Source organism: Bemisia tabaci, chromosome 5 (assembly GCF_918797505.1).
Source record: "Bemisia tabaci chromosome 5, PGI_BMITA_v3".
NCBI classification, from domain to species: domain Eukaryota; kingdom Metazoa; phylum Arthropoda; class Insecta; order Hemiptera; family Aleyrodidae; genus Bemisia; species Bemisia tabaci.
In genome coordinates, this window is record NC_092797.1 from 52694667 (window position 1) to 52722416 (window position 27750).

Below are 27750 nucleotides of genomic sequence, written 5' to 3' on the forward strand. Positions count from 1 at the left end.
AATACTCGTTCTGTCCCTCCCTCCCCTCTCTCTCTCATGAAAAATGAATGAATCGACTAAACTTAAGAAAGTTAATATGGAGCAGAAATCTTCAAGCACTTCAGAAAGAATTTATTTTCTTAAGTAAACATTTTTTCCCCCTGAGGGCATCGCTATTATGTTCTTGGTATCAGCGACGTTTGGAAAGCTCCACTAATAACCCTGGGCACAAGACGAAAAGAAGTTGCGCAAAATTTTATGAATTAACAGTGCAAACTTTTCCTTCATGAAGCAAAACATTCATCTGAAAGTTAAATTGTCGAAAAAATTGAAGGCACCCTCCAAGAACAACAGAAATTGATGAGTCGACCCGCTAAAGATCCACTTATGCGCAGAGTGGAGATATTGCGTGAGTTATGAAACCAAATAATTAAAAATCGCGCGATTCTTTCGAGATCACGGCCTCATGTAATGTTTAGATATCTGTGAGAGAAGACATCATTCTGGGGTGATGGCGAAAACGTGACCTATTCAGATTCTTTTTGAGTGTTGAAAAACCTCTCAAGTGCTCTAACACTGAAGAGTAACGATTTGTATTTTCTTTGGCACTCATTTCAAGAGGACCAGACTTATTTGCTTAATTAATTCATCTAATCATCCAACATTCATCTGGTTCAAGGCACACTTACATTTTAAACTCCTCCAGACAGAGGAGGAGATGGGCACGTTGATTATTTAAATGTTTGTTTCTTTTAAGGGGAATAGCACGGAGGCAAGTAATGTTAAAATACAGGGTGATCCAAAAGTCCCTTCCACCCCCTCTAACTTTTTACCTAATTGAGGTAAAGATTTGAAACTTGGGGGATATTCCTAGGTCAAAGGGAGCTACTTTTTGGCCCCCCTAAAATTTTCAGGGGGGCCCCCCTTGGGGGGGCAACGGCCCCCAACTTTTAATTTTCAAATGGGAAGACCCCCTTTGTGATAGCTCGTTCGAAAGAGCATAAAAAAAGAAAACTTTTCGCGCAAACCCGAAGTCAATATCTCAAACCGTTTCAAAATGGCGGCCGGTTAAAGTTCAAAATGGCCGAAAATTCACACCGGTTATTTGTCGACGGATTTGCGCGAAAATCGGTATGTAGGGGTATTTTGACACGAGAAAAACGAATTTGACGTTAGATTTTAAAAAAAACCGAAATTTCCAAAATGGCCGCCGGTTAAAGTTCAAAATGACAAAAAATTGATTTTTTTAGAAATCTAAGTTCAAATTTGTTTATCTTATGCCAAAATACTCTCAAATTCCAAGTTTTAGGCAAATCCATCAGCAAAAAACCGACGTGACAATTTTCGGCCATTTTAAACTTTAACCGGCGGCCATTTTGGAAATTTCGGTTTTTTTGAAAATCTAACGTCAAATTCGTTTTTCTCGTGTCAAAATACCCTACATACCGATTTTCGCGCAAATCCATCGACAAATAACCGGTGTGAATTTTCGGCCATTTTGAACTTTAACCGGCCGCCATTTTGAAACGGTTTGAGATATTGACTTCGAGTTTGCGCGAAAAGTTTTCTTTTTATATGCTCTTTCGAACGAGCTATCACAAAGGGGGTCTTCCCATTTGAAAATTAAAAGTTGGGGGCCGTTGCCCCCCCAAGGGGGGCCCCCCTGAAAATTTTAGGGGGGCCAAAAAGTAGCTCCCTTTGACCTAGGAATATCCCCCAAGTTTCAAATCTTTACCTCAATTAGGTAAAAAGTTAGAGAAGGTGGAAGGGACTTTTTTATCACCCTGTATGAGTACCGAGTCCAGAATTGAAGTGTTTATTATTCGCAATGATATCGCACATAAGTGCCCTTACAAGTAAGTGCAGACAAGTGGGTGAGAATGGATAACTTTGTCACTCATTGGCCTCACTTGTGAGCTAAACTTAATTGATAACAAAATAATCCGTACCTCGATTTTGATGTTTTAAAACTGCAGTTTCCCCTCAACTTTGTTTCAAAATAATACAGACACAAGTATTTTTATCTGATTTATTTTAAAGTGGATTACAAATAAAAAGCAAAAGAAAAGAAATATACAATATTTCACGAATCGAACATTTTGTTTCCCTCACATGACTTACCTATCGATGGTACGACTGCGGGAAATCGTATCTCAATTACATGTATGATGTTTCAAAATCTCTAGCTCCAATTTCATATCATCACAGGAGAAGAGACCAAGTCGCTATAACTTGAGAACTAATTGAATATTCCTCACATGAGGAAGAATACCAGGAAAGTTTCCAAATAACGTATATACACCAAAAATGTTGATCCCTGAATAAAGGAAAACTTAAGAAGAAACATATACTCTGTTTCTGCTGAAGCTTTAACTAATATTTCATGCGAAAAACTTTAGGCCAGCTTTGCAGAGGATTGCTCTTTGAAAATGTTGCACTTTAACGACAAAATAATTGTTTCAAGAGGTAGAACATTCCAAACATAGGACGACTCGTTAATACAGGTTGTAGGAAACTCTAAAAATCTTTTTTAGATACCTACATTTTTTCGATTTCGAGGACCGGTAATGTTCTGATACATTTAAACAACCATCGCATTTTCCAAAAAATTGATAGTGCCGCGATAAAAATCAGTAATAGTTTACTTAATCAGCACAGCAACGACGAAATTAATTTGAGGTGTAAAAGAAACAAGCGTAGCGCCTTGCGCCCTTAGTTGGTGTCGCAAGCGGCGAATATTGAACGAATTCCATTATAACGCCGCATGCAACTATTCGGGCTCTACGGATGTCCATGTTGCATACGCACAAAATTGGAGGCGTTTTGAATCGCTAGGAACTCACCGCTTCACGCCAGCGCGCGGCGCGGCGGCCGGCTTTATCGCGAAGATCCGAAATGACAGAGCGCTTTTTAGTCTTCACGTTTACACTACAGAGATATATCTTAGGCACAAATAGTCGGGCTACAAATCTTGCTCAGCACATCGCTGAGTTGGGTGCTTCGGACTCAAAAATTGACTCTCTTTCAATCCTAAAGATATTAGATATGAAGACGAGACTTCGATATTGCAGAAATGACCGATCCTAGGTAGGCGTATGTTATTTACTCAATTTCTAAATTAAGGTTCGTAAGTTGGACCAAAAATAATTTCTTAATAATATGATATTGTATAGGAATATGTCTAGTTCTACTTATGGGTATTTTTACATTAGAAAAAAGATACAGAGTTGGCGATAGGATAGTAAAATATTTCATTATTCGACGTCTGTCTGGATAATCCAATTTTGGATCATCCAGACGTAGCTCCTACTGCAGACGCAAGCAAAACCTTAAAATATGAAGAAAACTACAGAATACAGGCTCACATTCATTCATGTTATCAAAAGGAAATACATCATTGCTACCGCTTGCAACTTACAAAATAACGATGGAAAAAAAAATATCTTCGCATATTGGCAGAAAAATCGTGGAAATTTTTAGGATATAACGTTGAGTTTTTTCCCAGTCAAAAAATAAAGGATGACAGAAGTGTGAAGCCTGCAACATGTGGGCGGATTTAGACACTTCGAAATAGGGAAAATTTTCGGAATTTCAAAGCATCCAATGTAGATACAGTTTTAGTCAATTTTGTCCTGAATAATTGCCAAATAAATAATTGCATCCTTCCTTCCTTCTTCTTTCCTCCGTTCTTCCTTTCTTCTTCCTCATTTTTTCGGGTGAATTCTTGGATCCGCTTATGCTGCAACAGAGCTGTGCTAAAGAAAAACGCCGTATGAGCCTTCAGGTGTTGGCAAATTTCCTCTGGCAAATCACTAAGTGTCAGGAAAGTGATTGAATATTTTCCCGCCAATTTCTTAGATAATTTTATTCTCAATTTCACCTAAACTCCCTGAAAATTTCGAGGACAAATATTCATAACTTTCCTAAAAAAAAAAAAATTTTATCCAAGGAAATTTAGCAACTCTCGAATGTTCATACGGCGTTCTACCTCAGCACGGCAGAACTGTGCGAATCATTCCGACAGTTCCACTGTCGAATGCCGTTGGGTCCCCATACAATAACTTATCTCCTAAACGTTTTACAGTCGTGGCTTATACATATATTACGCCCCTCCCCCTCGTTTTAAAGGAACATATACGAGTTAGGTTTCAGAAACATATTAAAAAAAAAAATTTGGACGTATTTCAGCCAAACGGAACCATAGATTAAAGATTTTAAATTTAAATTTTCGAACGAAACAATGTCGATCGAATCTACGTCGATCGAATATACGTCGATTAAAAGTACGTCGATAAAAACTATGTCGATAAGAAATAGTTCGATGGAACGTATGTCGATGAAAAAATTGTCGATCGAAAGAGTGTCGGTCGAATCCATGTCGATTGAATTGCGTTTTCGATTTTCGATCGACTTGCGTCGACGATTCTTGTACCCTTAAAAAATAGTTCGATGGAACGTATGTCGATGAAAAAATTGTCGATCGAAAGAGTGTCGGTCGAATCTATGTCGATTGAATTGCGTTTTCGATTTTCGATCGACTTGCGTCGACGATTCTTGTACCCAACACCATGGACGAGTGAGAAAGGCGGAGTGTGCTCTAAAAATCTGCATAAGAAACGATGTTACAGTGGGCGTGATTCCCTTTGCAGAATTGGGAAAGTGGGAATTTACGCTCTGTCGAACGGAACTATGTGCCAACTGAATGCGGCACTCATGAGCCATGAAAATGTGACAAGAGCCTTGTGGACAAGGCTCATGACGACGGTGAAAGTCGGCAATCACATAACTCGTTTGCGGTGTCTGAAAATCTCCGCCTCTACGTCATTTTTTTAAAGGAGAACAAATTGATATTATTTCTTGAGGTTTTTGCAGAATTTTCTTCGCATCGAGAAGAAAAATCATGGCAGTTTTAAAGAATTGCCGTTGAGTAGTTTTCCATTTAAAAAATAAAGTATGACAGGAAGTCTGCGACGTCGCAAACCGAGTTATGTGATTGCCGACTTTCACCGTCGATGAGTTAAAGACATCGGACGTTGATCCCAGTCCCGAATCTGTCACCGCTGACGTCACTGGCGCTTTATAGTTCCCGTTCATTTTTACGGCCCTCGCATAGCGAGCAAACCCCTTCTTCCCCACCTGTCTCTCGTTCCGTTTGACAGAAATACTGCCGTGCTAAGGAAGAACGTCGTATGAACATTCGAGAGTTGCAAAATTTCCTTCGATAAAATGATTATTTTTGCGGAATGTTGTATGAATATTTTTCCTTGAAATTTTTAGGAACTTCAGGTAAAATTGCGAACAAAATCATCTGAATAATTGGAAGGATAATATACATAAGTTTACTAGGAAATTAGTGTTTTATCAAATCAAATTTGGCAACGCCTGAAGTTCATCTGGCGTTTTTCCTTAGCACACCTTATCTTGCGCCTGATTAAGCTTTAATTGTTCAGCAAGCTGCTTCTTCATGTCGCGAACGCAGTCCTGCAAGGGGATGAAAGCTCCATCGACCTCCCTACTTTTCCGACTTTCCCGACTATCCCAGCGCATTAAATATGTCGGGACATAGAAGGAGCAAGCTGTTTGATGAGTGAGGGGCTTTGCCTGGCAGGGCACGACAGAGCACTGAGCCTTGATCGCAGTTGAGCAAATTCCACGAAGTTCGGCAGGGATTTGCTTGAACTGTCCGTAGATTTTCTGGCATTCTCCGTCTCCAGTCCACGATATCCCGGAATTGACCTTGCAGTCATCATTGGCCACTGCCTCCCACATTCCCTCTACTATGCTCCTGAACTTGTCCAACTGAAAACGAGGCGCCCCGAGAGAACTTTTGTTAAGATATTACGAAATATTATTCTCCTCCGGACGAAAGAAAGTAACAGCATTCAACGCTGCGGAATTTCCCCTCGCGAATTGTATTTTCAACTGGAATTCGTAGTAGAAATTGGCTGTAAGATCTGCATTACATAATACCATAGACCTGTAGCCAGCTATAAGATTTATTATAGCCTCTATAGCCGGCAATAAAATTTCTCATGGCATTTTATGGCTGATGGCGATAAACTATATAGCCCAGCGAGAGGAACCATAAGCGCGGCTGTATAATTTTATGTCGCTTCGTATAGCCCGGTTGTATGATTATCTTTTCTTTCTATAGCTTCCTATAGCCGGCTATGAGAATTCCTAATGTATTTTGAAACGCAGCTCCTGCATCCGATTTTTACCAGGGAATAACTGTTGGGTTGGAAATTTTTAACTTGACATTATTGCTTTGACTACAATAAAAAGACAGTAATATTTTGGACAAAAGTGGCACGGTCATATTTCTGTAAAAAAATGAACTGTTTGAGTCAATTTTGCAAGGTTGGAATGGAGTTACACTCTTTCGTCTGAAAAACGTCGGTACGTCGTGCAGTAGGGCAGAACGTGCCCTGAGGCGAAAGAAAGAAACAATAGGGAATCGGAAAACAAGTCAAAGAAATAAAGGAAAGATTAGGGCGTCTTATACAAAATACCTACAGGTTCCAAAGGTAAAAAAAAATCCAAAGGTAGATATGACCAAGAATAATTTTTGAGGTTGAATCCGAATTTCTGGTTTCTTGACCAATTTTCCTAGTGTTACCTACGGAGAATGGGAATATCCGCCAATCGCTTTTTTCCGAGGTTTTTAAAAACTATCTTACTTCTGAAGCACAAAATCCAACAGATAACTTTTTCCAACATTAAAGCTGCTAAAATTTTTTGTAAAAATAATATGCACTTCTTTGAACGTACGTTGGCGAGCGCTAGATCCACAAAAAGGTCAAACGATGCCGAAAAAAAGTGCGATTTTCTGACATTTTTTGCTTCAAACCCGTAGGTACTCGTTCAACGCAACATGCCCGTTCGTGGTTCGTGAGCTAAATGCCAAGATAATGGTGACCTCCGACATTGAACTTGATATAATTTTCAACATAAATAAAACGGGGTGGAAAGTTTTTTGCATGTGTCAAAAAAGACCCGATAAGGTTAGAGAGTAAGAAAACGTAAGTAGAGAGTAAGTTTAAAAAATAAAGACACTATGATTTTCTGCTGTTATCCGATTTCCCAGAGCATACGGACAATTTGCTGGATAAAAAATTCAGATTCAGCGCATAAAATTACACACAAATTGCTCATGACCAGATTTCACCCATATACATCCACAAATTCATTGTTGTCTGGACCACTGAATATTTCAAGGTTACGAATGGGGCATAAAATGATGAATTGAACTTGACCATATGTGGTAAAGATAACTTTAATATACATTTTCTTTCCGTTTGTGCATTACCTCTAGAGTTGGTTCTTGTTAATGTTGTTGACCGTTGACAAAGTAGTCATTCGTAATGACTACAGATCAAAGAAATTAGTAAGTATTTGGGTAATATGACAGATAAGGGCAGAGAGACTATTTTAGTGGCATCTCGAATTATAAACATATCGAACGCATGAATAAAGGGGCGTTAAGGTGATTCGACGGTTGCCATTTTTTGTGTCAGAGCGACGTGCGATATATCGCATTAATTCGTTCCATAATTTCAGCTACTTGTCATTTTGGTCGAATTTTGAGATCGCACTCCTGTTGTTATGAAACTAAAGAATTCGTGTACCAAATTTGACAAAGAAATTCAACGCAATAAAGGCAGGGTTTTTTTAGAGGAAAAATATCGCATTCGATACCGTTATCGAAACTGCACTCGAATGGGATATTTTTCCTCCAAAAAAAATCCGGCCTTTATTACGTTGAATTTCTTTGTCAAATTTGGTACACGAATTCTTTAGTTTCATAACAACAGGAGTGCGATCTCAAAATTCGACCAAAATGACAAGTAGCTGAAATTATGGAACGAATTGATGCGATAAATCGCACGTCGCTCTGACACAAAAAATGGCAACCGTCGAATCACCTTAAGTACGTGCAACACATGCCTATACTGCTACAAACACGTACCCGCGGAGGGAGGGCAAAATGTCAAGAGTATTTCAACAAAAATCACCGAGAGCTCCAAAAAAAATTTTCTAAAGTTCTAGGAAAGTTTTTCTCCACAGCTAGTTATTTTTGCATAAGCACTATATTTGCTAAACTTTGAAATAAGGGACGCTGTCGCATATAATGTAATAGAGAAATTGCATCCAATTTTAATTATTTGGCATGTTACGCAAACCCACGATTTGGGTAGGAAGTATCTAGTGCTTTTTTCGTACAAAATCAGGTTGTTTACCCAAGCTAGTATGCAAAAAGTGGCATGTACGTCTATCTGGTCAGCTACGGAACAAACTAGTGAATTGTTTCCTTGTTGAAGGTAAAATTCGGACACTCCTAGTTTCATTCTGCAGGCTAATATTGGAATTAGATGAAGCGATAGACAAAGAGGACATAGATAAAATAGAGCGATCCGATTGGTGGAAGTGGATGATTGCAATGGACAAAGGAGGTAAACTGACAGCACCTCACCAGCCAGAGACCCCATATTTAGTTTATAATATTTTTCTTTGACAACCACCCGTTTTAACCAATAGAATCGTTCATTTTCCCTTTGTCTTCGTTGTCGACATCCCTGTCGATCAATCTCAAAAATCGGCATGCTGCAGTTACGCAATGATGCGGACGCTCTCTTAGATAATATGACAGAAAATCCTTACCTTCATTCTTGGGTCTCCATCGTACTTGTTGTGCTTCTTTAAGTAAGCGTTGACCCTACAACTCCCCTTGTTCGTTTGATCCAAATTTATACGGCCGTAAACTTTGGTGACTTCCCCTAAGATTACGGGGCTTTTATAATCCCTCAAGCTCGGATTGCCATCTGAGCTAGACCTACTCGGTGATTTATCGACTGGCCAGGGATGGAAAGTAAAATTGTATAAGTAAGGAGTGAGTGAAAAGTATTACGAACATTGAAATTCATTCTTCAGCGCTAGAACGGCGCACAGTGCGGCATCCTTATGGACGATGCCGACAAAAATCGATAAAAGACACTAAACTCTAAATAATGGAGATAGTAGCACCGACATAGGAAAAACCTTTGGCACTATCAAAGTAAAAAAATCGAGGAATAAGAAAATGTTACATCGCAGGAGTTTTTGCTCATTTTCCGAGAAAAGTTCATTCGATGTTGGCAACCTCGAATCAGCCCTGTGTTAACAATGTAAAAGCAACGTGAAACACCCAAACTTCAACTTCAAATATCTCTGATAGTCGCAAAAAGTCGCAAGATCTTTTAGGTAGAATTGAAATTGGATATCCGAGGATTAAGAAAATGTCAACCACCCGGAGCATTTCGCGTTTCAAGTAAGAGATCTTCATTTGAAGTTGACGTCTTTTTCCCATGTATTTCTTATGGACCAGTGATTTTTGACCCATTTCTCGCTCACTTTCTACCCAAATTTGAAGTAGTTTTGAGCAAAAAATATGAAAAAGAAACATCATTGTGAGTCAGAAATATCTTCAAGATGACAAACTCCAAAAAAAATATTCAGATGTCGAGTTGTAAATTTTTCATTTTTGTCCACAGAGGGCCGCACTGTGCGGCGGTAAAGGTAACTACACAGGATGTCTAGCAATTTTCAAAAATAAAATTCCCTGACATTCCTTGATTCCCCTGACCAAATAACCGGTAAAAATTTTCGAATTCCTTGACGCACGGAAAACACAATTCCCCGACATTTCCCTGACAAAAAGAAAAAATATTCCTGATTTTTTGACACGGTTGAACTGATATTAGATGTGAGTAAGATTTGTTTCATGTTTTAGGAATATACATTTGATGAAATAAATAGAGCAAAATACAAGGTGCCTTGACTGAAGCGAGATACATATTTTCTCTCTTTTTTAAAATTTAAAAGACATCAATGGAAATTCTGGAACAGAAAAAAAGTTATGGGCGAAAAATGGGGAAAAACCGTAAATTTTAGTCGTTTTTTCAAAATGGCGGCCGGGAGGAGGGTTGGATCTGTCAGGCAAGTCGAAATTCGGATTCTACGACCCAAAAAACATTAAGTCCGCCCATAATTGCTAGTTCGACTAAACTTTCCCGCTAGAATTCTCTATTCCCTGGACGAAAGTAACATTCGCGGAGTATATGATCCGAAAAATCCGCGTTTTTCGATTTCCCTGGCGTTTTCCTGACAAAAAATTGCTTGCAAAATAATATTCCCTGATATTCCAAATTTCGCAGATTCCCTGACACTAAAAAAATTCCCCGACGTTTCCCGGTTTTCCAGGTCGGTAGACACCCTGCTACAGATGACTAGACACTGGTTATCTATGTAGTCTAAAGGGCGTTCAAGAATAAATGCGCCATATTTAGGGAGCAAAATAATTTTTTTTTTTTTTTTTTTTTTTTTTTTTTTTTTTTTTTTTTTTTTTTATAAACTTTTCTGAAAACGCTTATTTCGATATTTCAGTCCACCGAAGTTCAGAACACCCCGCCCCCCCCTCAAAAAATTGCCTTCGACTGTTCCAAAGCGTCAGATGTTGATGAAAATTAGGGGCTGGGAGTAATTTTTTTGTGGTTTCAAACGTCACCACTTTCACGGAAATACGGTGGGAACCATTTGTACAAGGGAAGCTCTTTATTACGAGGTAAAAAAAGTCATCCGCCAAAAGTTCTTGGGAGATAACGAAAAATCTGCTACGGACATATCGGTGCTGCCTACCTTCACAGACGATTTTACATCTTCCATCCGCAGTCAAAATTTTCATCGTCATTAAAACAAAAAGAGCCAACAGAGGTCTTTTGGACATTTTGCTTACCACCTAACCACCTAAATCTGGCGCTTTTTCAGCAGGAGGTACATTGCCGCGGTGTTAATCTTGCCCAGGATTAATACATTATCTTTACTTTAATCAATTGGTTTCTTGTTTTTGGTACATGTTTGATTTAGCTGTTCATTGGAGTTTTTCTTGTAATTTCTTGGTTACCGCTTGCTGAGATGCGTGTCCTTTTCCCAAATTAGAGGCACGCCCAGGCCCTTATGTCGTCCATACACCCCAATGCTTTTCCCGGTTCATTTCTGGGCGCAGTTACGGCCTTTCGTCAGTCCAGTGCCGTATTTGTTGCGGTCCCAATGACGTTGGATCAGTTACTTCTTAGTTGTTACTGCCTTACTGATATACTTTTTTGTATTTTTTTATTCTTTTTTCATAATATGCAAATTTGAAAGGTTATCTAACAAAATAATGGTAAAGTACACATACGTGTGTAAATGTGATTTAAAAAAAAAAAAAATTAATAGTGAACCGCAAAACTACCTAATTTGTCCTGACGCTTAATTATTTTTCATCAAGATTTGATGGGAGATAAAATCGTGCCTAAAAGTAGGCAACCCCAGCGCATATGTATGTGGCTGATGATTTGACTATCTTCCGGGAGCTCTCGAATCTTTGGCAGTTTTTGGTCTTTGAAAACACAGTAACGAAAGTCTTGGCTACTGTGTTTTGCACATCGTGTTTCTGGCGAAAACACAATTTCTGAACTCAAATCGAAGAATCGCGGAGTATACAAGAACTCCCTCGTATAATAAATGTCGAAGGCAATTAGTCAAATCAGGCATTTTATCAAATGCCCAAGCCGGTAGTCAAATGTTGACAGTTTACGGAATTCTGTAATATGGCGAGGAGTTCACGGGTTTTCAATATTTTGGGAGGAATAACTCTTCAAATCCGCGAACTCTTCCTTCCTTTTTACATGCGTTTAGTACATTTAAATGTTAAAATTTTAAAAATTCTATGTTTTATGACGTGCTGAAAATTTCATGAGAAATTTGCATTCAGGATCTTAAAATCTTTTAAAATACTATTGTATGCTGTCTATTTTTACAGAGATTTCTTTCATACGATTTTCTCTCTTTCAACGAATTATTTTGTTTGAAATTGGGGTAAAAAATCATAATTCAAATCTAAGTAAGAATATTTGACTACTAGGGGGCTAAGCTCCCTGGCCGCTACGCGGCCCAACCTTCAGAGGGAGGGCGCTTCGCGTTCTCTTAGGCCCGCGTTGACAAAAGAACGACCCAAAAAAAAATAAAATGAAATGATTTTCATACCCGACTCTCATTTATCCAATATCCCTCTGGCCGGGAGCAATTGGACCAATAAGAATCGAATGAAAAAGTCGGCTTTTATTTAAAACTTCACGCGTCACGCCAAGACTGAAACGAAACGGAACGGAGCGTTTCGTCGCTTTTTGATAGTCTGTAGCAAATGAGCATACCTTTGATTCACTTACAAACGTATCTACCAACCAATCTACTAACAGCAGACCAAGTTTCAACATTTCCCGCATACTTCAAATTTTGCCCCCCTTTCTAAGCTTTCTGGTCTCCTCTAATATAAAAAGCATGGGTCCTATTTTCAAATCCTGATTAAAGCGGGCTCATCTAGGGACTATCACCTGTCGATAACCGCAAAAATCATGGATTTCGGCCCTGCAGAACGCTCAAACGAACTATGAAAAAAAATAAAAAATTACATTGTTTAAATGGGAGAATTCGCAAGTTTACCACGTAATACAAAAAAACCTGGGTCATATTTCTAAAATATAAATAAAGCGGGCTCATTTAGAGACAATTGCCTGCCGATAGAAGTAAAAATCATGAAAATCGGCCCGGTAGAACGCTGGAACTAAGCGTTACCAAATACGCAAATTTAGGAAGTCTCGGAGCTTACAGTATAATATGTAGATTTGCCGAGGTATCTGACAAAATTTCTGATTTGACTACTTGCCTTCGACATAAACACTATAAAAACTGCGAATCCACGGATATAAATATGACAATATTTGAATTCTTTGAACCTGATAAAGATTCTGAGTCGCTGTCACTCCCGACGCTCATGAAGTCGTCGTTGTATTTGAAGCTGTTGAATGAAGACCCAGATCCAGATCCAGATCTTCCCAATTTAACGCTGGGGCTCCTGCTGATGCTCTTCATATATTCCTTCGAGCTGGTGCTGGCACTGAGTCTAGGTTGTTTCCTTGCAATCTTGTCCCACCTTTCTGACTTGATTATTGAATCACTCACATACTGTAGTTGGTCCTCACTTATAATCGGGGCCACCATCGCCGATGGGCACTCAACAGTGCCGAAAAAGCCCAGTACTCCTAGCAGGAGTGTGATTTGGGACGAGTTTGCTTCCATACCCTAGTAAGAAAACCCAAGGAGAGCGGTGCAATGAAAATATGGGAATTAAGGTGATTCGACCGTTGCCATTTTTTATGTCAAAGCGACGTGCGATGTATCGCATCAATACGTTCCATACTTTCAGCTACTTGTGATTTGCTTCGAATTTTGAGATCGCACTTCTGTTGTCATGAGATCATAGGATTCATGTACCAGATTTGACGAAGAAATTCAACGTAATAAAGACAGGGTTTTTTAAAGGAAAAATATCGCATTCGATACTGATATCGAAACTGCACTCGAATGCGATATTTTTCCTCTGAAAAAACCCTGCCTTTATTACGTTGAATTTATTTGTCAAAGCACATGAATTCTTTGGTCTCATGACAACAGGAGTCGATCTCAAAATTCGAAAAAAATAACAAGTAGCTGAAATTATGGAGCGAATTGATGCGATATATCGCACGTTGCTCTGACACAAAAAATGGCAACCATCGAATCACCTTAAATTGCGACTTAATGAAGAAAAAAGAGTTTTTTTACCAGAAAATTTCAAAATTTTCCCATCACTTGCTCAATAAATATGCTGATTTCAGAGAACCAACAACGTGAGTTCAATGTGTCAGAAAGATGAGCAATTAACAATACAATAGGAAATGCAACTTATTTGAATTTTATTACGATAAATTTCAGTGAAGAGTGTTCCTTTAATCAATAGAATGGCAAGGTACACACTACTCTGATGCAGTAGCGATACTTTTACGATGGAATTGCATTTTATTGCAATTAATCAATGCTTGGGCAAAGAGAAAAAGTGTCGAAGGGGGGAGGGGGGGGGGGGGTGACCGTTCGCACAGTGAAAAAAGACAAGAGCATAAAAATTCCGAATCGAGTCATTGATATCCGAGCATGCAGGTAGATTACGAAAATGCAAAGGATTCTTAGATTTTAGGACGGATATTTCTTTAAAAATGTCGAAATGAAATTGAGGACACCGCACCAAGAACAGCCTATAACTGGAAACCGCGTTTTGAGAAAAACGCATTTAAAGTTTTGTTTTTGATGTACTGCGCAGACTTTCTTATGCAGGTACCCTGTTTTAGTGTTTTTGGGTGACCTAACCCTTCTATTGAAGGATGCCAGGTAGATTTTGCGATACATTTTGGGTTTATACTCTCATATATTTAATTTAAAAAAGCGGTCTATAGGCCATTATTAGGCCAAACAGTCATTTTTGTGGCAATATGAAGAATAAATCATTTTAATCACGCATGATTAACGCAAAATGAAAGAATATCGATAGTGAGTAAAGGAAGGGGTAACTAGCACCTTATAGGCCCTTAAGTTTATAGGCGGCCCGTTTAGAGGTCGTTCTTGCACCCATCAATCCAGAAACCTGACTTGACTCGGCAAAAAAAGGTTTTTCGACCTCGAGCCGTTACCTATCTATACTCTATCGCTACCATAGCATAGTCCAGGGTACGTAGAATCCGAAAAGCAGATGGGCGTAATAAACAACCTATACGCCTATAGGCTGTTCTTGGTGCGGTGACCTCAATTGTAATCTTCTGTCACATTCTTACGGCGCAATGATATAACTATTTGAACTCTCCGGTATGCGTGAGGTATCACGCCGCATTTGAAGGCGCTTTCAAAACAGCCAAGTTCCGTTCCGATACCCGGATTATCGTTTTGCATAGTTCATATTATTTTGTTTCCTTTTCTAACCACTTGTTTAATTATAATCCTCCTATAAAAACCACCCATTTGCTAAATACAATTCTAGTTGAAGCGCCCTTAAGCGCAATCATGACTGCAAGAATGTTAACGGAAATCGAAAAGGCCAGCGTGCATGAAGGCTATTTCAATTGTAATCTTCCGTCGCATTTCTAAGGCGCAATGATACAACTATTTGAACTCTCCGGAATGCGTGAGGTATCACGCCGCATTTGAAGGCGTTTTCAAATCAGCCAAGTTCCGATACCCGGATTATCGTTTTGCATAGTTCATATTCTTTTAGCGGCTCTGGTGCTTGCACTAGAGCTGCTATTCCGGACGGTCCCAGCTGGGGAGTATCATTGGACCATGTTACATTGGAGAGACCGCGCGTTGGTTAATGGGAATCGGCGCCATTTTCGGCTATGTTCCTTGTCATGACTTTATTTTATTGCATATTGTTTTATTGTTAGCCAATGCTATGTTGTGTAGTGTATTTTTGGAATCATGGTGATACAGTCAATAATTCAAAACTTGTCTGTGCTTTAATCTCGTGATGGAAAAAATGTACTTTACGTTCAAAATTTGAAAATTTGAATTTTAAAGTTTTCGCGGTTAAGGAAGCTCCAACCACTGGGTTGGAGCTTCCTAGTCACATTACTTGATATCAGCTGATAGCAAACAAAGGTTACCAAGGAAACCGTAAACGTCTAATGCCGTCTGCCCACGTAGCAAATGGGAGGCGAAAATGGAAGTCATCAGTGCATCGTTGAGTGTTGACGCCCGATCCCATTTTCAGACATGTTCACACGTTTTGCTTGCAAAGAAAAAAAGGCGGCAAATCAATTTTTATTATTGGACCAATGAGTGTTCTCCAATTTGAGTTTGTAAAATTCGTGGTTTCTAGGTTAGGTTTTTGGCTGTGTGATAAATGATATTATGCCGTCTTTGATTTTGTTAAAATGACTCGATATATGTTATTTGATAAACGATTGGAGTTTTGATAAAGTAAGTTGATTTGAATTAAAAATTGTGTCCTTAAAAAATGGATGATGAGGTGATTTGGCTAACATGGGCATTTGTGGTACTTGCGGCGTATTGGGAGTTTGTATGGAAACGACGTGGCAGTAGTCCACACTTTTTACAAGAAACTATTTTGTACAAAGTTCTGTACAAATTTTACATTATTTATACAGTAATATAATACAAAAAAATTATGTACTTTATCACAACTCACATAGCTTCAAAACAAGATAGAAAATGATGGATGCTCAGCCCCGACACATCGATGATCGCGAAATTTGCGCGGCCCGCGCAATTTTCACGTTCAACACTCACCGATGCACTGATGACTTCCATTTTCGCCTCCCATTTGCTACGTGGGCAGACGGTACACAACTACCGTGGCCATCGGGGCGATTATTGAAATGACATCGACTCTATGTCGCCGCTTACGACAAGACATATAGCCCTATCTTAACCGTGTAATATATCGCAATTCGATATTCAAAACCATTACCTACAATTTCAGATATAAAAATGCAAATTTTTTGCAGCCTCGCTAAACGACTTATCAACCATGCATTCCAAAGTTTCTTATCACAGGGCTGTGAAAATATACAATCTAATAAATACAAAATAACCAAATATCTAAAAAGAGAAAATTTCAGTTACAGTCAGTTTCAGTCTTATTGTTGCACAAACTAGTTATTTGACAAAAAAAGAAGGTGATCACTCAATTGAAAGAAATTGGCGCCCAATCACAACGACAAGTTAAAAAAAATACTGTGGGAGAAATTTTTTAGGATGCGGACCTCCAAAGAGCCTTCAAAATTAAAAGTATACAACAAGTGATAGTGCCATGCATTCTGCATATCAAGGGCCAATACACATTTATACACCGGCTACGTAAATCTGCTAAGTTACAAAACATGAATCGACAGTTGTCGGATTGTACATCAGTGACAAAATGTGTCTAGGCCCTCATTCTTGACTACAACTACTGTCGCCAGAGCCGCTCTCCGACGCGAATGCGTTGGAGCTTCCTGCTTGTTTTTATATTCCGTGCCACTTGTTTATTTTTAATCCTCGTAGAGAAATCACCCATTATCTAAATACAATTCTAGCTGAAGCGCACTTCAGCTATGCATTCACCACTGCAAAAATTTCAGAGGAAATCGACAAGCCCAGCGTGCATAGATGCTATTTCAATTGTAATCTGCCGTCACATTCTTACGGCGCAATGATACAATTATTTGAACTCTCCGGAATGCTTGAGGTATATCACGCCCGTTTGAAAGGCGTTTTTAAAAGAGCCAAGTTCCGTTGTCGAAATATTCGTTTTGCTTAGATCATAGTATTTTGTTTCCTTTTCTAACCACTTGTTCAATTATAATCCTCCTATAAAAACCACCCATTTGCTAAATAAAATTCTAGTTGAAGCGCACTTAAGCGCAATCATGACTGCAAAAATGTCAAAGGAAACCGTCAAGACTAGCGTGTATGAAGGCTATTTCAATTGTAATCTGCCGTCGCATTTCTAAGGCGCAATGATACAACTATTTGAACTCTCCGGAATGCGTGAGGTATCACGCCGCATTTGAAGGCGTTATCAAAACAGCCAACTTTCGATATCAGGTTTGTAGTTTCGCAAAAAATTGGAGCACAAAATCAATAGAATGACCGATTTTACGAGCTAATGCAACTCAATGAATTTGTGTTTTATTTGACGGAAGCGTTAGAAAACAGTTAGGTCAGAAATTTAAATCAACCTTATTGTCCATTTTATAGTTCATATTCTTTTCTTTTGTTCCGTACCACTTGTTTATTTTTAATCCTCGTATAAAAACCACTCATTTGCTAAATACAATTCTAGCTGGAGCGCACTTCAGCTATGCATTCACCACTGTAAAAATGTCAAAGGATATCGACAAGCCCAGCGTGTATGGATGAGGCTATTTGAATCGAGGACACTGCACCAAGAACAGCCTATATAGTCCCGGCGCCTGGTAGCTAAAAATGAGGTTACCTGGAATTTTGGGTACACAGCGATTCTTTGGCTTACTTTAAGTTTTTTGGGTCGCTGAATCCGAATCTGAAGTTTTTTACCGCGTATCCGATGAGCATATTCCGCCATTTTGAAAAAATGGCCTAAAAAGGCCTTTTTTGCGGTTTTTTTTAATATAGCGGCTACGCATGAGAAAAAATTCCGAATTAAGTTAATGTTTTGAATAGCTGACATAATTTGGAGGAAAATGGTGTGTACATATGCTAGGTTTGCCGAAAAATTGAGGAAGATACAGCATCGTAAACATCGCGCCCATTCACATTTTCGCGGCGCACCCGTCAACGCGCGATCCGGCTCGCCGCGGTCAGCCAAGTTCCGAAGCGTTCCATAGTTCCGAGATCCGAGGTTCCTCAATTTTTGACCAAACCTAGCATATCTATATACCATTTTCTTCCAAATTATGTCAGCTATTCAAAACATTAACTAAATCCGGAACTTTTTCCCATGCGTAGCCGTTATATCAAAAAAACCGCAAAAAAGGCGTTTTTAGGCCATTTTTTCAAAATGGCGGAAAATGCTCACCAGATACGCGGTAGAAAACTTCAGATTCGGATTCAGCGACCCAAAAAACATAAAGTGAGCCAAAAAAATCGCCGTGTACCCAAAATTCCAGGTAGACTTACCAGGCGCCTGGACTAATAACTGGAAACGCTTTTGAGAAAAACGCATTTAAAGTTTTGTTTTTGATGTACTGCGCAGACTTTTCTTATGCAGGTACCCTGTTTTGGTGTTTTTGGGTGACCTAACCCTTCTATTGAAGGATGCCGGGTAGATTTTGCGATACATTTTGGGTTTATACTCTCAAATATTTAATTTAAAAAAGCGGTCTATAGGCCATTATTATGCCCAACAGTCATTTTGGTGGCAATATGAAGTATAAATCATTTTTTTTTTTTTTTTTTTTTTTTTTTTTTGCTGGTTTAGTGGCTTATATTCCGTTGGAACCTACAGCCATCGATAGACAGTATTTATTGTCCTTAGACATCATGGGATTTAGGCACATCCATGCTCCGGGCTTTCAAATTTTCAGGGATTAAGGCCGAGTGGAATCTGTTTCTGCAGATCCACTCGTCAGTTCCATGAAAATTTATCGCCACCACCGGGATTCGAACCCGGGACCTATTGGCCTAGAGTCAGACGCGCTGACCACTAGGCCAACCTGGCCGGCCTAAATCATTTTAATCACGCGTGATTAACGCAAAATGAAAGAATATCGATAGTGAGTAAAGGAAGGGGTAACGAGCAACTTATAGGCCCGTTTATAGGTCGTTCTTGCACCTATCGATCCAGAGGCCTGACTTAACTCGGAAAAAAAAAAGGTTTTTCGACCTCGAGCCGTTACCTATCTATATTCTATCGATACCACAGCATAGTCCAGGGTACGTAGAATCCGAGAAGCAGATGGGCGTATTAACGACCTATACGCCTATAGGCTGTTCTTGGTACGGTAACCTCAATTGAAGTGATGGCATTTTGAGGATTACGTCTAAAAACGGAATGAAGTTTGGAGAAAAAGATGTTTAAAAGTTTGGTCTGCAAGCATGTCAAGAGCACGGAATTGCGGGATTATTTCGCAGTTTTACGCCATTTTTTTGGCGCAAACATGAAGTAAGCCGATTTGCGATTCATTCGTTCAGAGACCGCTTAGATAGTTCTCTTTCGAAATCTCAAAATCCAATTTTGCAACCCGATTCAATAAAAATAGCTGATCTGAAAATTCTATCTCCGCGGCAAGATCATGCGTGAGAACTGCAAATAAGATGAAAATGTTTAAAGAGAGTCGAATTTTACGAGAAAAACCCGTCCGTTTTTACGACTTTGGGTCAATGAACCCTGTACTTTTATTTTTAGGAAAAGAAGTCATCGCAATTCGGGTGAATTTTTCATGATTTCTAATTGATTATCGTGACTTTTTCAATTTATCATATTTAAGTGAAAATTACGTTCACTTACACGTGAAGTAAAGAGATTTTCACATACGTGAATGATTTCTAAAATTTAATATAAAGCTAGAGCGGGTTCGCAAAAAAAGATGATTTGAAATCTCCCGAAAAATTACGTAAGATTCTGCGCGGTTTTTTAGTTCTTAATTTTAAACAGTCCTTTTCTGCGTAAAATCAAACTTCTCTCAAAATTTACCTTTTATTTTTTACAACTGCCGCTGCTGCCCACAGCCACTGCTGCCACTGCACTGAGCGTTCTCAACTCACAGAATATGCGCCAACCGTAAAATGCTCTTCAGTAAAGGTTGACTGATTTTTTTTTTCAATTTTTTTATTTTACTTTTGTGTTGTGTTTTACACATGACGGTGTCTAAACTTGAGATCGCTTTCACTCCGAGCCATGGCGGTCTGAAGCTCGTTCACAACAAGGCACCAGAGAATAGAGAAAGAGAGAGGGAAAAGCGAAAAATCGATGACGGTCGACTGAGATAATAGACCCTCACATGGGCGTCACTGAACGGAGAGCCTCAAAAGATTCTCATGGGTGACGGAAAAGTGAGATTTTTTCTGAGCCAGCTACAAAGTCGCACGATCATACTGTCGTGCTGATGGAAGAACGCCGTATGAAAATTTGAGAGTTGCCAAATTTCCTTTAATTTAATGTTCATTTTTTGGACAAATTATGAATGTTTTTCCTTGAAATTTTCAGGAACTTCAAATCAAAATACAAACAAACTTTTCTAAAAAATTGGGAGAAAAATATTCATAAGTTTACCAGGAAACTTGTGTTTCGTCAGAGGAAATTTAGTAATGCCTGGAGGCAGGCCCGCCACATCCAATCTCGGGCTCTGGTACCAGTTTTAAGGTCCGGGCCCCAAGCACGGAGGGGGGGGGGGTCCGAGGGGCTTCCCCTGAGAAATTTTAGAATTTATACGACTAATCGGACGCATTTTGAAGCTTCCCTAAAGAATTTTTCCATCAATTTCTGCGGAATAATATTGGTTTTTTTTTTTTTTTTTTTTTTTTTTTCTCGACATAGGTCCAACTCCAACATAGGTCTGTTTGGCAGAAATACGTCCAAATGTGCGTGAATGTCGTCCAAAATGTATGTTTTACTGAGGGTAATTCGGCAACTCTTGAATGTTCATACGGCGTTTTTCCTTAGCACGTCAGTACGGGACCCTAGTGGAAATGAACGTACGCCCTAATGTCAGAATGGCGATGCTATGAATATAGCGCATCAACGGAGGCAACACAATACACCCTCTTTTGGTCGTGCCATTCTTCTCTTTCCGCAAGAAGTCCGTGACTTTCGAAATTTTCCAAAGGACCCCTTTGTATCACATCAGTAAAGCTTTTTGGGGGCTTCGAGCTTGACTGATTCGGATTTTAGAATTCGTCGTTTTCCTGAACCTCTGCGTCATTTTAGCGACATTTACTTTCTAAAAGGGGGGCTCCGGGACTCCCACCTTCAGGGGCCATTATTTCAAACAGGAATCGGGCGCCGTTTTCGGATTTCGCATACTTCTCAGTGTGATGGAAAAATTTCAAAACTCTGACAAGAACCTCAACATTATTTTAAAGTCACGACTCCGGAGGGGGGGGGGGGGGGGGGGGGTTCGTAGCCGTGAATTTGGATTCCCTAGAGTCAACTCTCTTTCATCCCCGTGGTCTCCGCAACTTTATCCTGCCTAAAATAATAATCGAGGAAAAGCCTAGTGCGGTTGGCCTGGGACGCCCTGCATTAAAAACGTCTGTTGTGGGTTAAACATGTTTTCCCCTTCTCCTCTCTTATTTTTCTTTCTCCTTCTCTATGCGCGAACGGGGGGGGGGGGGGGAGCGCCCCCTACCCATGCTGCCGTGCTACGGAAAAACGCCGTATGAACCTTTAGACGTTGCCAGATTTTCTTTACTAAAAACCGAATTTACTGCGGAAAAATTCTGAATATTTTACCCCCAATTTTGCAGATAATTTTGTTCGCAACTTGAACATACATATACAAACATTTCACGGAAAAATATGTGTAACGTTTCTCAAACATACATGTTTTATCCAGGGAAATTCGGCAAATCTCGAGCATGGATCCGCCTTTTGCTCTCATTGTCTGAAGAGGAAAGCCTGGACCCTTTTTCTCTCTTGGTGCTGTAATTCATAACATGCCTCATGGTCCACGAACAAATAACTTCGATATTTATTCGCTATTTTTGAGTGTTGTGACTTGACAATCGCGTTCTTTGCAATATTCACTGGAGAACCAAGTTTTGAAAGGAAAAATGGGCGTAAGTACTCAAATGGCTTGGAGGACAAGGCGCATACGTGCAGTTTTTGAAAAAAATTAAGATGTAGATGATTTCAAGTAAAACTAATTTAATGCAAATTCTATGAAATATTTGCTCTCAAATTCCAATTTTTAAGCATCGAAAAATCTGTTTGAAGTTTGGTTTCGCCATAGGGATCCATGATGTTTCGAAACTTCAAACACGTGTCACTCGAAACGGCAAAAAATGCAATTAATTGTGCCGCCTTGTCCACCGGGCCCCTCAAATGTACTCGTACTTTGGACGAGTCATGAGCGCTTTCCTAGGAATTTTGCGGTGCAATCTCAGCTCATCAACGGATATTGCTTTTCCTTGGAAAACAACCCGACAAAATTCGACCTCAATTAGACCACAATTTGCGAGCGTTTGCCTTATGACAAAATGTTCTCTAGCTTGTAATTCTGTTCTCGGCACTAGAGTACCTTTATAGACAGAGTATGGCCATTCGTATCTTTTTACTATAGGAAAACTGTTCCGCTTTTTGATTGGTCAACGAGTTTTTAGGCTTCATGATGCTCTTAGGGCCGTAAATAAACAAACAAGATGGCGGCTCACCGTAACATCGATGAGAAGCTAAATTTGACAATAATTTCAATTATGGGGCAGTAACAATTTAAACTAGCATATCTACGAATAGCACACGAAAAACACATGAAAACATTGTTAAATTGCCTTTCACCTTTATCACAGGAGGATGTAAGATGTGCATAACCTCAATCTTGCTTGCTGATAACGGCCATCTTGTTTGTTTTATTTACGGCCCTAAGAGCATCGTGTCAGCCTATTCGCTCGCGACCAATGAAAAACTGGAACAGAAATGGCCATACTCTGTCTATAAAGGTACTCTACTCGGCACGAGATCTAATGCTCGCAGAAAAAAGGTCTGCTCGTTAATTTTTTCTTCGGGTCAAATATGCTGCCGTGCTAAGAAAAAAACGCCGCGTGAACATTCTAGAGTTGCCAAATACCCTCCTGTAAAATGTTCATTTTCAAGCTGAGTCATGAATATTTTTCTTGACATTTTCAGGTGTCTTAGATCTGGTTGCAAAAAAGATTATCTGAAAAATTTAAGGAGGAACATGCACAGGTCCCCTGAAAATGTGTATTTCATTAAAGGCGATTCGGCAGTGTCTGAAGGCTCATTCGGCGAGTTCTTCCTTAGCAGGGCAACATGGGACACCCTATATTGCTGAAGGAAATTTGAACAAAGCCCTGCAGAAAGAATCTGAACCACAAATTGAAAAAAAAATGTGAAGTTTTGAGCTTTTCTTACAGCGTCTCCTACATTGACGGGTACAGACACTACGAACGAGGAGAAGGGGATTTAGGGGGCCTCCCTAGAATTTTTTAGAAATTTTAAAGCGTCTAACATGCAGTTTCAATCAATTCCGTCATGAATAATTACCAAACATAAGCGTCATTCCTTCTTTTTCCCTCCGTTTCTTCCTATTCTTTCTTTCTTTCATTCTTTTATTTTTCCTGTTTTTTTGAGTGAACGGAGGGGGGGGGGGGGGGGGCGGTATGCTCCTCTTGGATCCACCTATGTTTCCCTTTTAAAGACTCAGAATCGAGAGAAAATGTTTTGAATGTGAAATTAAGGGGTATACAGAATCCGTAGCTCTGAGTTATTATGGTAGAATAAAACTTCATACATCTTTCTCTTGAGGTTCCAATATGACGAGGACTTGAATTTTCTCTGCTGGACTCGATGAGGGTTTACCTTTAAAAACCTTTTTAAAAATATGGATTCGTTTCACTCTGTGACGTCTATCTGGTTTACATTGCGGGTGCACTAAGAGGGGACCAAAAAATAAAAAAAAAAAAAACCTCAGAGACAGCATTAAACCGTTTGAATACAGAGAAGCTCTTAGTGCGTACGAGTACGACGCAAAAAAACCGTAAAAAATATGAACTACCGGGTGCGGCCCAAGTTTCGCACCGGCATCTGACAATTTTGACGCACTGAAAAAAAACTCCTGCAGTGGGAGCCGCAATTACGGGCTATATAGACATATCTTCCGTTCCGGGCTCAAAAGCCGAAAATTCCGGCTGCTGGAGCCGGAGCTTCGGCCTCTGAACCCGGAGCAATCGAAGCTACGCCTCCAGCAGCCGGAATTTTCGGCCTTTGAGCCCGGAACGGACGGTATGTCTACATAGCCCGTAACTGCGGCTCCCACGGCCGGAGTTTGTTTTTCAGTGCAGCTTCCCTGGATCCCGAATAGGTATCCCTTTTACAATCCAAGAGCGTCTCTAGCGCCACAAACAATAGATGAATTGGTGTAGTGAAAAAAACACCAAAGGCAACGGCATGGCTCATCTATAGATAAGACATTCATTCAAACAAAGAATCACTCGACACACTGGTGGAGCCATTGTCGCAAACGAACTTCGAAAAAAATTCGCTCAGTATTTAATCAATGAAGGTTGATTAAATTTTGAAAACAATGACTTAATTTCATACTTATTTACATGTAAAACTTTGTCGTCCGCATAAAAATAGGATACCAAGAAGAGAACGATAAAATAGGGGGGTTGAAAAGCCGAAGAGTATACTGCAACGTTGAAAAGTTACATTTAATATTTTAATCGTTTACTTAAGAACGATTCCAATTTTTTTTTTCAAATTTTTTATTTTACTGATTTAACGGAAAATCCGTGAAATTCTCGATGTAAAATACACACTCGTAATTTAATATAAAACATGTTGTTTGGTGAAATTTTGAACGTTACAAAATAAAAGAAAGCCTTTATGGCTTTTATGGCTCTAGATCTGGTACTGCCGTGGAATTTTTGCGGTACCCTGTAAAAAGATTCAAACGCTCAGGCTCTTCTGCATACCTAAAAGCAGCTTACTGCTAAAATAGTGAAAATTTTCCTCGTTGCTGTTTTATTAGAAAAAAAAAAGAGATGAAAAAGTTCCGAAAATAGATGAGATTTGTAGGATCGAATGACGCAGACTGCATGCAACTTTTCAAGTAATAACTGAAGCATATTGGTAACCGAGTGGGGTAAATGCGTAATCCATTACAATGTTTAAGAATCTCCAATAATGTTCAATTTTTGCGAGGGAAACCTACCAGAACTTTTTCTCGCAATTTTGTCTCATTCAATTCGCAAAATATTTCAAAATAGACTATGGCTTTTGTTTTAATAAAATATAGGTAACATGCGTACAGAATTTACGATGTCGCAATCTTAGATTTGAATGTTTCTACTTTTGCCATCAATATGGATTAAAAGAGACGACAGCTTTTGACAGAAATGAGCTACTTATAATAGGACCAATGGAGAAAGCTTTTAAAACTGCATTCAAAAAAGTTTACTTAAATTGGCAAGAATGAAATTTGGGGATCTACAGGGATTGACGATCTAATTTCTTTTAATAACAATCGGAAAATAAGAATAAAACTGATGAAAGAAATTTGCACAAAGGTCTTTCATAAAAAAATCGTAATTGCCTATTTCATGCATTATTTGTACCCTCAAAAAAATGTCTGAAATGAAACCATGAAAATGTTGGAATCAAAAAAGCATAAAACCTGATGAGATTTATAATGATGAAAATGAACCGAAAAGCCACAGATCCATTTTCCCTTCCAGGCAATCTGCGTAATATAATTGACTTGCAATTTTGGAATTTTCAGTCTAATTACGCTAGTCCTACGCTGTGATTTCAGTTTTAGCTAATAAAAAAATCATCATGCCAAAAATAATTTAGTTTTTTTATACTGCTCTGAAAATGGGACTGTTCCACGCAAGAGATGCAGCCAAATAAATGCAGTCTCCACTGGTATAATCGCACGAAAATCACGTCGGGAGCGTAAAAAAAGTCTGAAATCCGTTCCTCAGTGCGCAATGTGCGTAGTTTGTAACACGCTTTTTCAAGTTTGCCCCAGTCTGCGGGTAATTTTTCTCAGTCACCACCGACCTTGTCTGCACAGACAGAGGAGTCAGAACAACTAATCTGAGTAAACGCATACGATTTCACTAACTTCTTCTAATAATGTACCTATGCTTTCGATCGTTATCGTCCATTTTCCCCCCTTTTTCTTTCTCTATTTTGGAAAAACAAAAGCTTAGAATGAATTGAAATCTTAAACGCAGGGAGAGTTTATAGCAGTTCACGAGAATGTTTGTTCATTTAGGTAAGGTCTCTCTGCAGACAAACCTGACTGCCGGCATACGCGGTAAATTTGAGAAAGCGTTTTTAAAACTACGCAGATCGCGCGCCAATGGTGCTGGTTACACGCTCACATTTCCATGAATTTCCGATCAACTGGTGACTGGTGCGCACCATCTACCATCAAATTTCTGCGGCCTGCAAAAATTTGATGGTAAATGATGGAACTGTGGGGCTCATCCTTCATCTGATTTCCACACAACCGTGCTTATTTCATGCTTATTTCGATCAACACGCTGTTTTAATTAATTTTACTCATCAATCTAGATAACTCTCGACCGTCATCTTGGTCATCATTTTGATCGGAATTTGACGGAAATTCGAGCGTGTAACCAGAGCAAAAGAGAGGACTTGATACTTTTTTGATGCGCGCAATGTGATTTTTGGGTGAATTTTCCCTCTAAAAATCTCCTCAGTTGCTGTATCTCTCGCGCGCAACAGATCGATTCATTGGAAAAAGTGGCTGCTGTGCTGCCAGAAGTGTATTTAGCAAATGGGTGGTTTTTCTACGAGGATTAAAAATAAACAAGTGGCACGGAATATAAAACAAGCAGGAAGCTCCAACGCATTCGCGTCGGAGAGCGGCTCTGGCGACAGTAGTTGTAGTCAAGAATGAGGGCCTAGACACATTTTGTCACTGATGTACAATCCGACAACTGTCGATTCATGTTTTGTAACTTAGCAGATTTACGTAGCCGGTGTATAAATGTGTATTGGCCCTTGATATGCAGAATGCATGGCACTATCACTTGTTGTATACTTTTAATTTTGAAGGCTCTTTGGAGGTCCGCATCCTAAAAAATTTCTCCCACAGTATTTTTTTTAACTTGTCGTTGTGATTGGGCGCCAATTTCTTTCAATTGAGTGATCATCTTCTTTTTTTGTCAAATAACTAGTTTGTGCAACAATAAGACTGAAACTGACTGTAACTGAAATTTTCTCTTTTTAGATATTTGGTTATTTTGTATTTATTAGATTGTATATTTTCACAGCCCTGTGATAAGAAACTTTGGAATGCATGGTTGATAAGTCGTTTAGCGAGGCTGCAAAAAATTTGCATTTTTATATCTGAAATTGTAGGTAATGGTTTTGAATATCGAATTGCGATATATTACACGGTTAAGATAGGGCTATATGTCTTGTCGTAAGCGGCGACATAGAGTCGATGTCATTTCAATAATCGCCCCGATGGCCACGGTAGTTGTGTGCCGTCTGCCCACGTAGCAAATGGGAGGCGAAAATGGAAGTCATCAGTGCATCGGTGAGTGTTGAACGTGAAAATTGCGCGGCCGCGCAAATTTCGCGATCATCGATGTGTCGGGGCTGAGCATCCATCATTTTCTATCTTGTTTTGAAGCTATGTGAGTTGTGATAAAGTACATAATTTTTTTGTATTATATTACTGTATA

The 27750-nt window shown here is 39.3% G+C and overlaps 2 protein-coding genes across 6 annotated transcripts in view; one reads left to right on the forward strand and one right to left on the reverse strand.

Annotated features, from left to right (window-relative positions):
- The window catches only part of LOC109039844 (esterase E4), a 72282-nt gene that overhangs the window by 14555 nt on the left and 29977 nt on the right, over positions 1–27750 (forward strand). The gene's annotated exons all lie outside the window — the stretch shown is intronic.
- Positions 1773–13301, reverse strand: LOC140224687 (uncharacterized). The gene is made up of 3 exons (XM_072300916.1): positions 12792–13301; positions 8641–8831; positions 1773–5778 (listed from the first exon to the last, which is right to left on the reverse strand). The coding sequence occupies exons 1-3, from the start codon at positions 13132–13134 to the stop codon at positions 5386–5388; spliced, it is 927 nt and encodes a 308-aa protein (XP_072157017.1). The 5' UTR covers positions 13135–13301; the 3' UTR covers positions 1773–5385.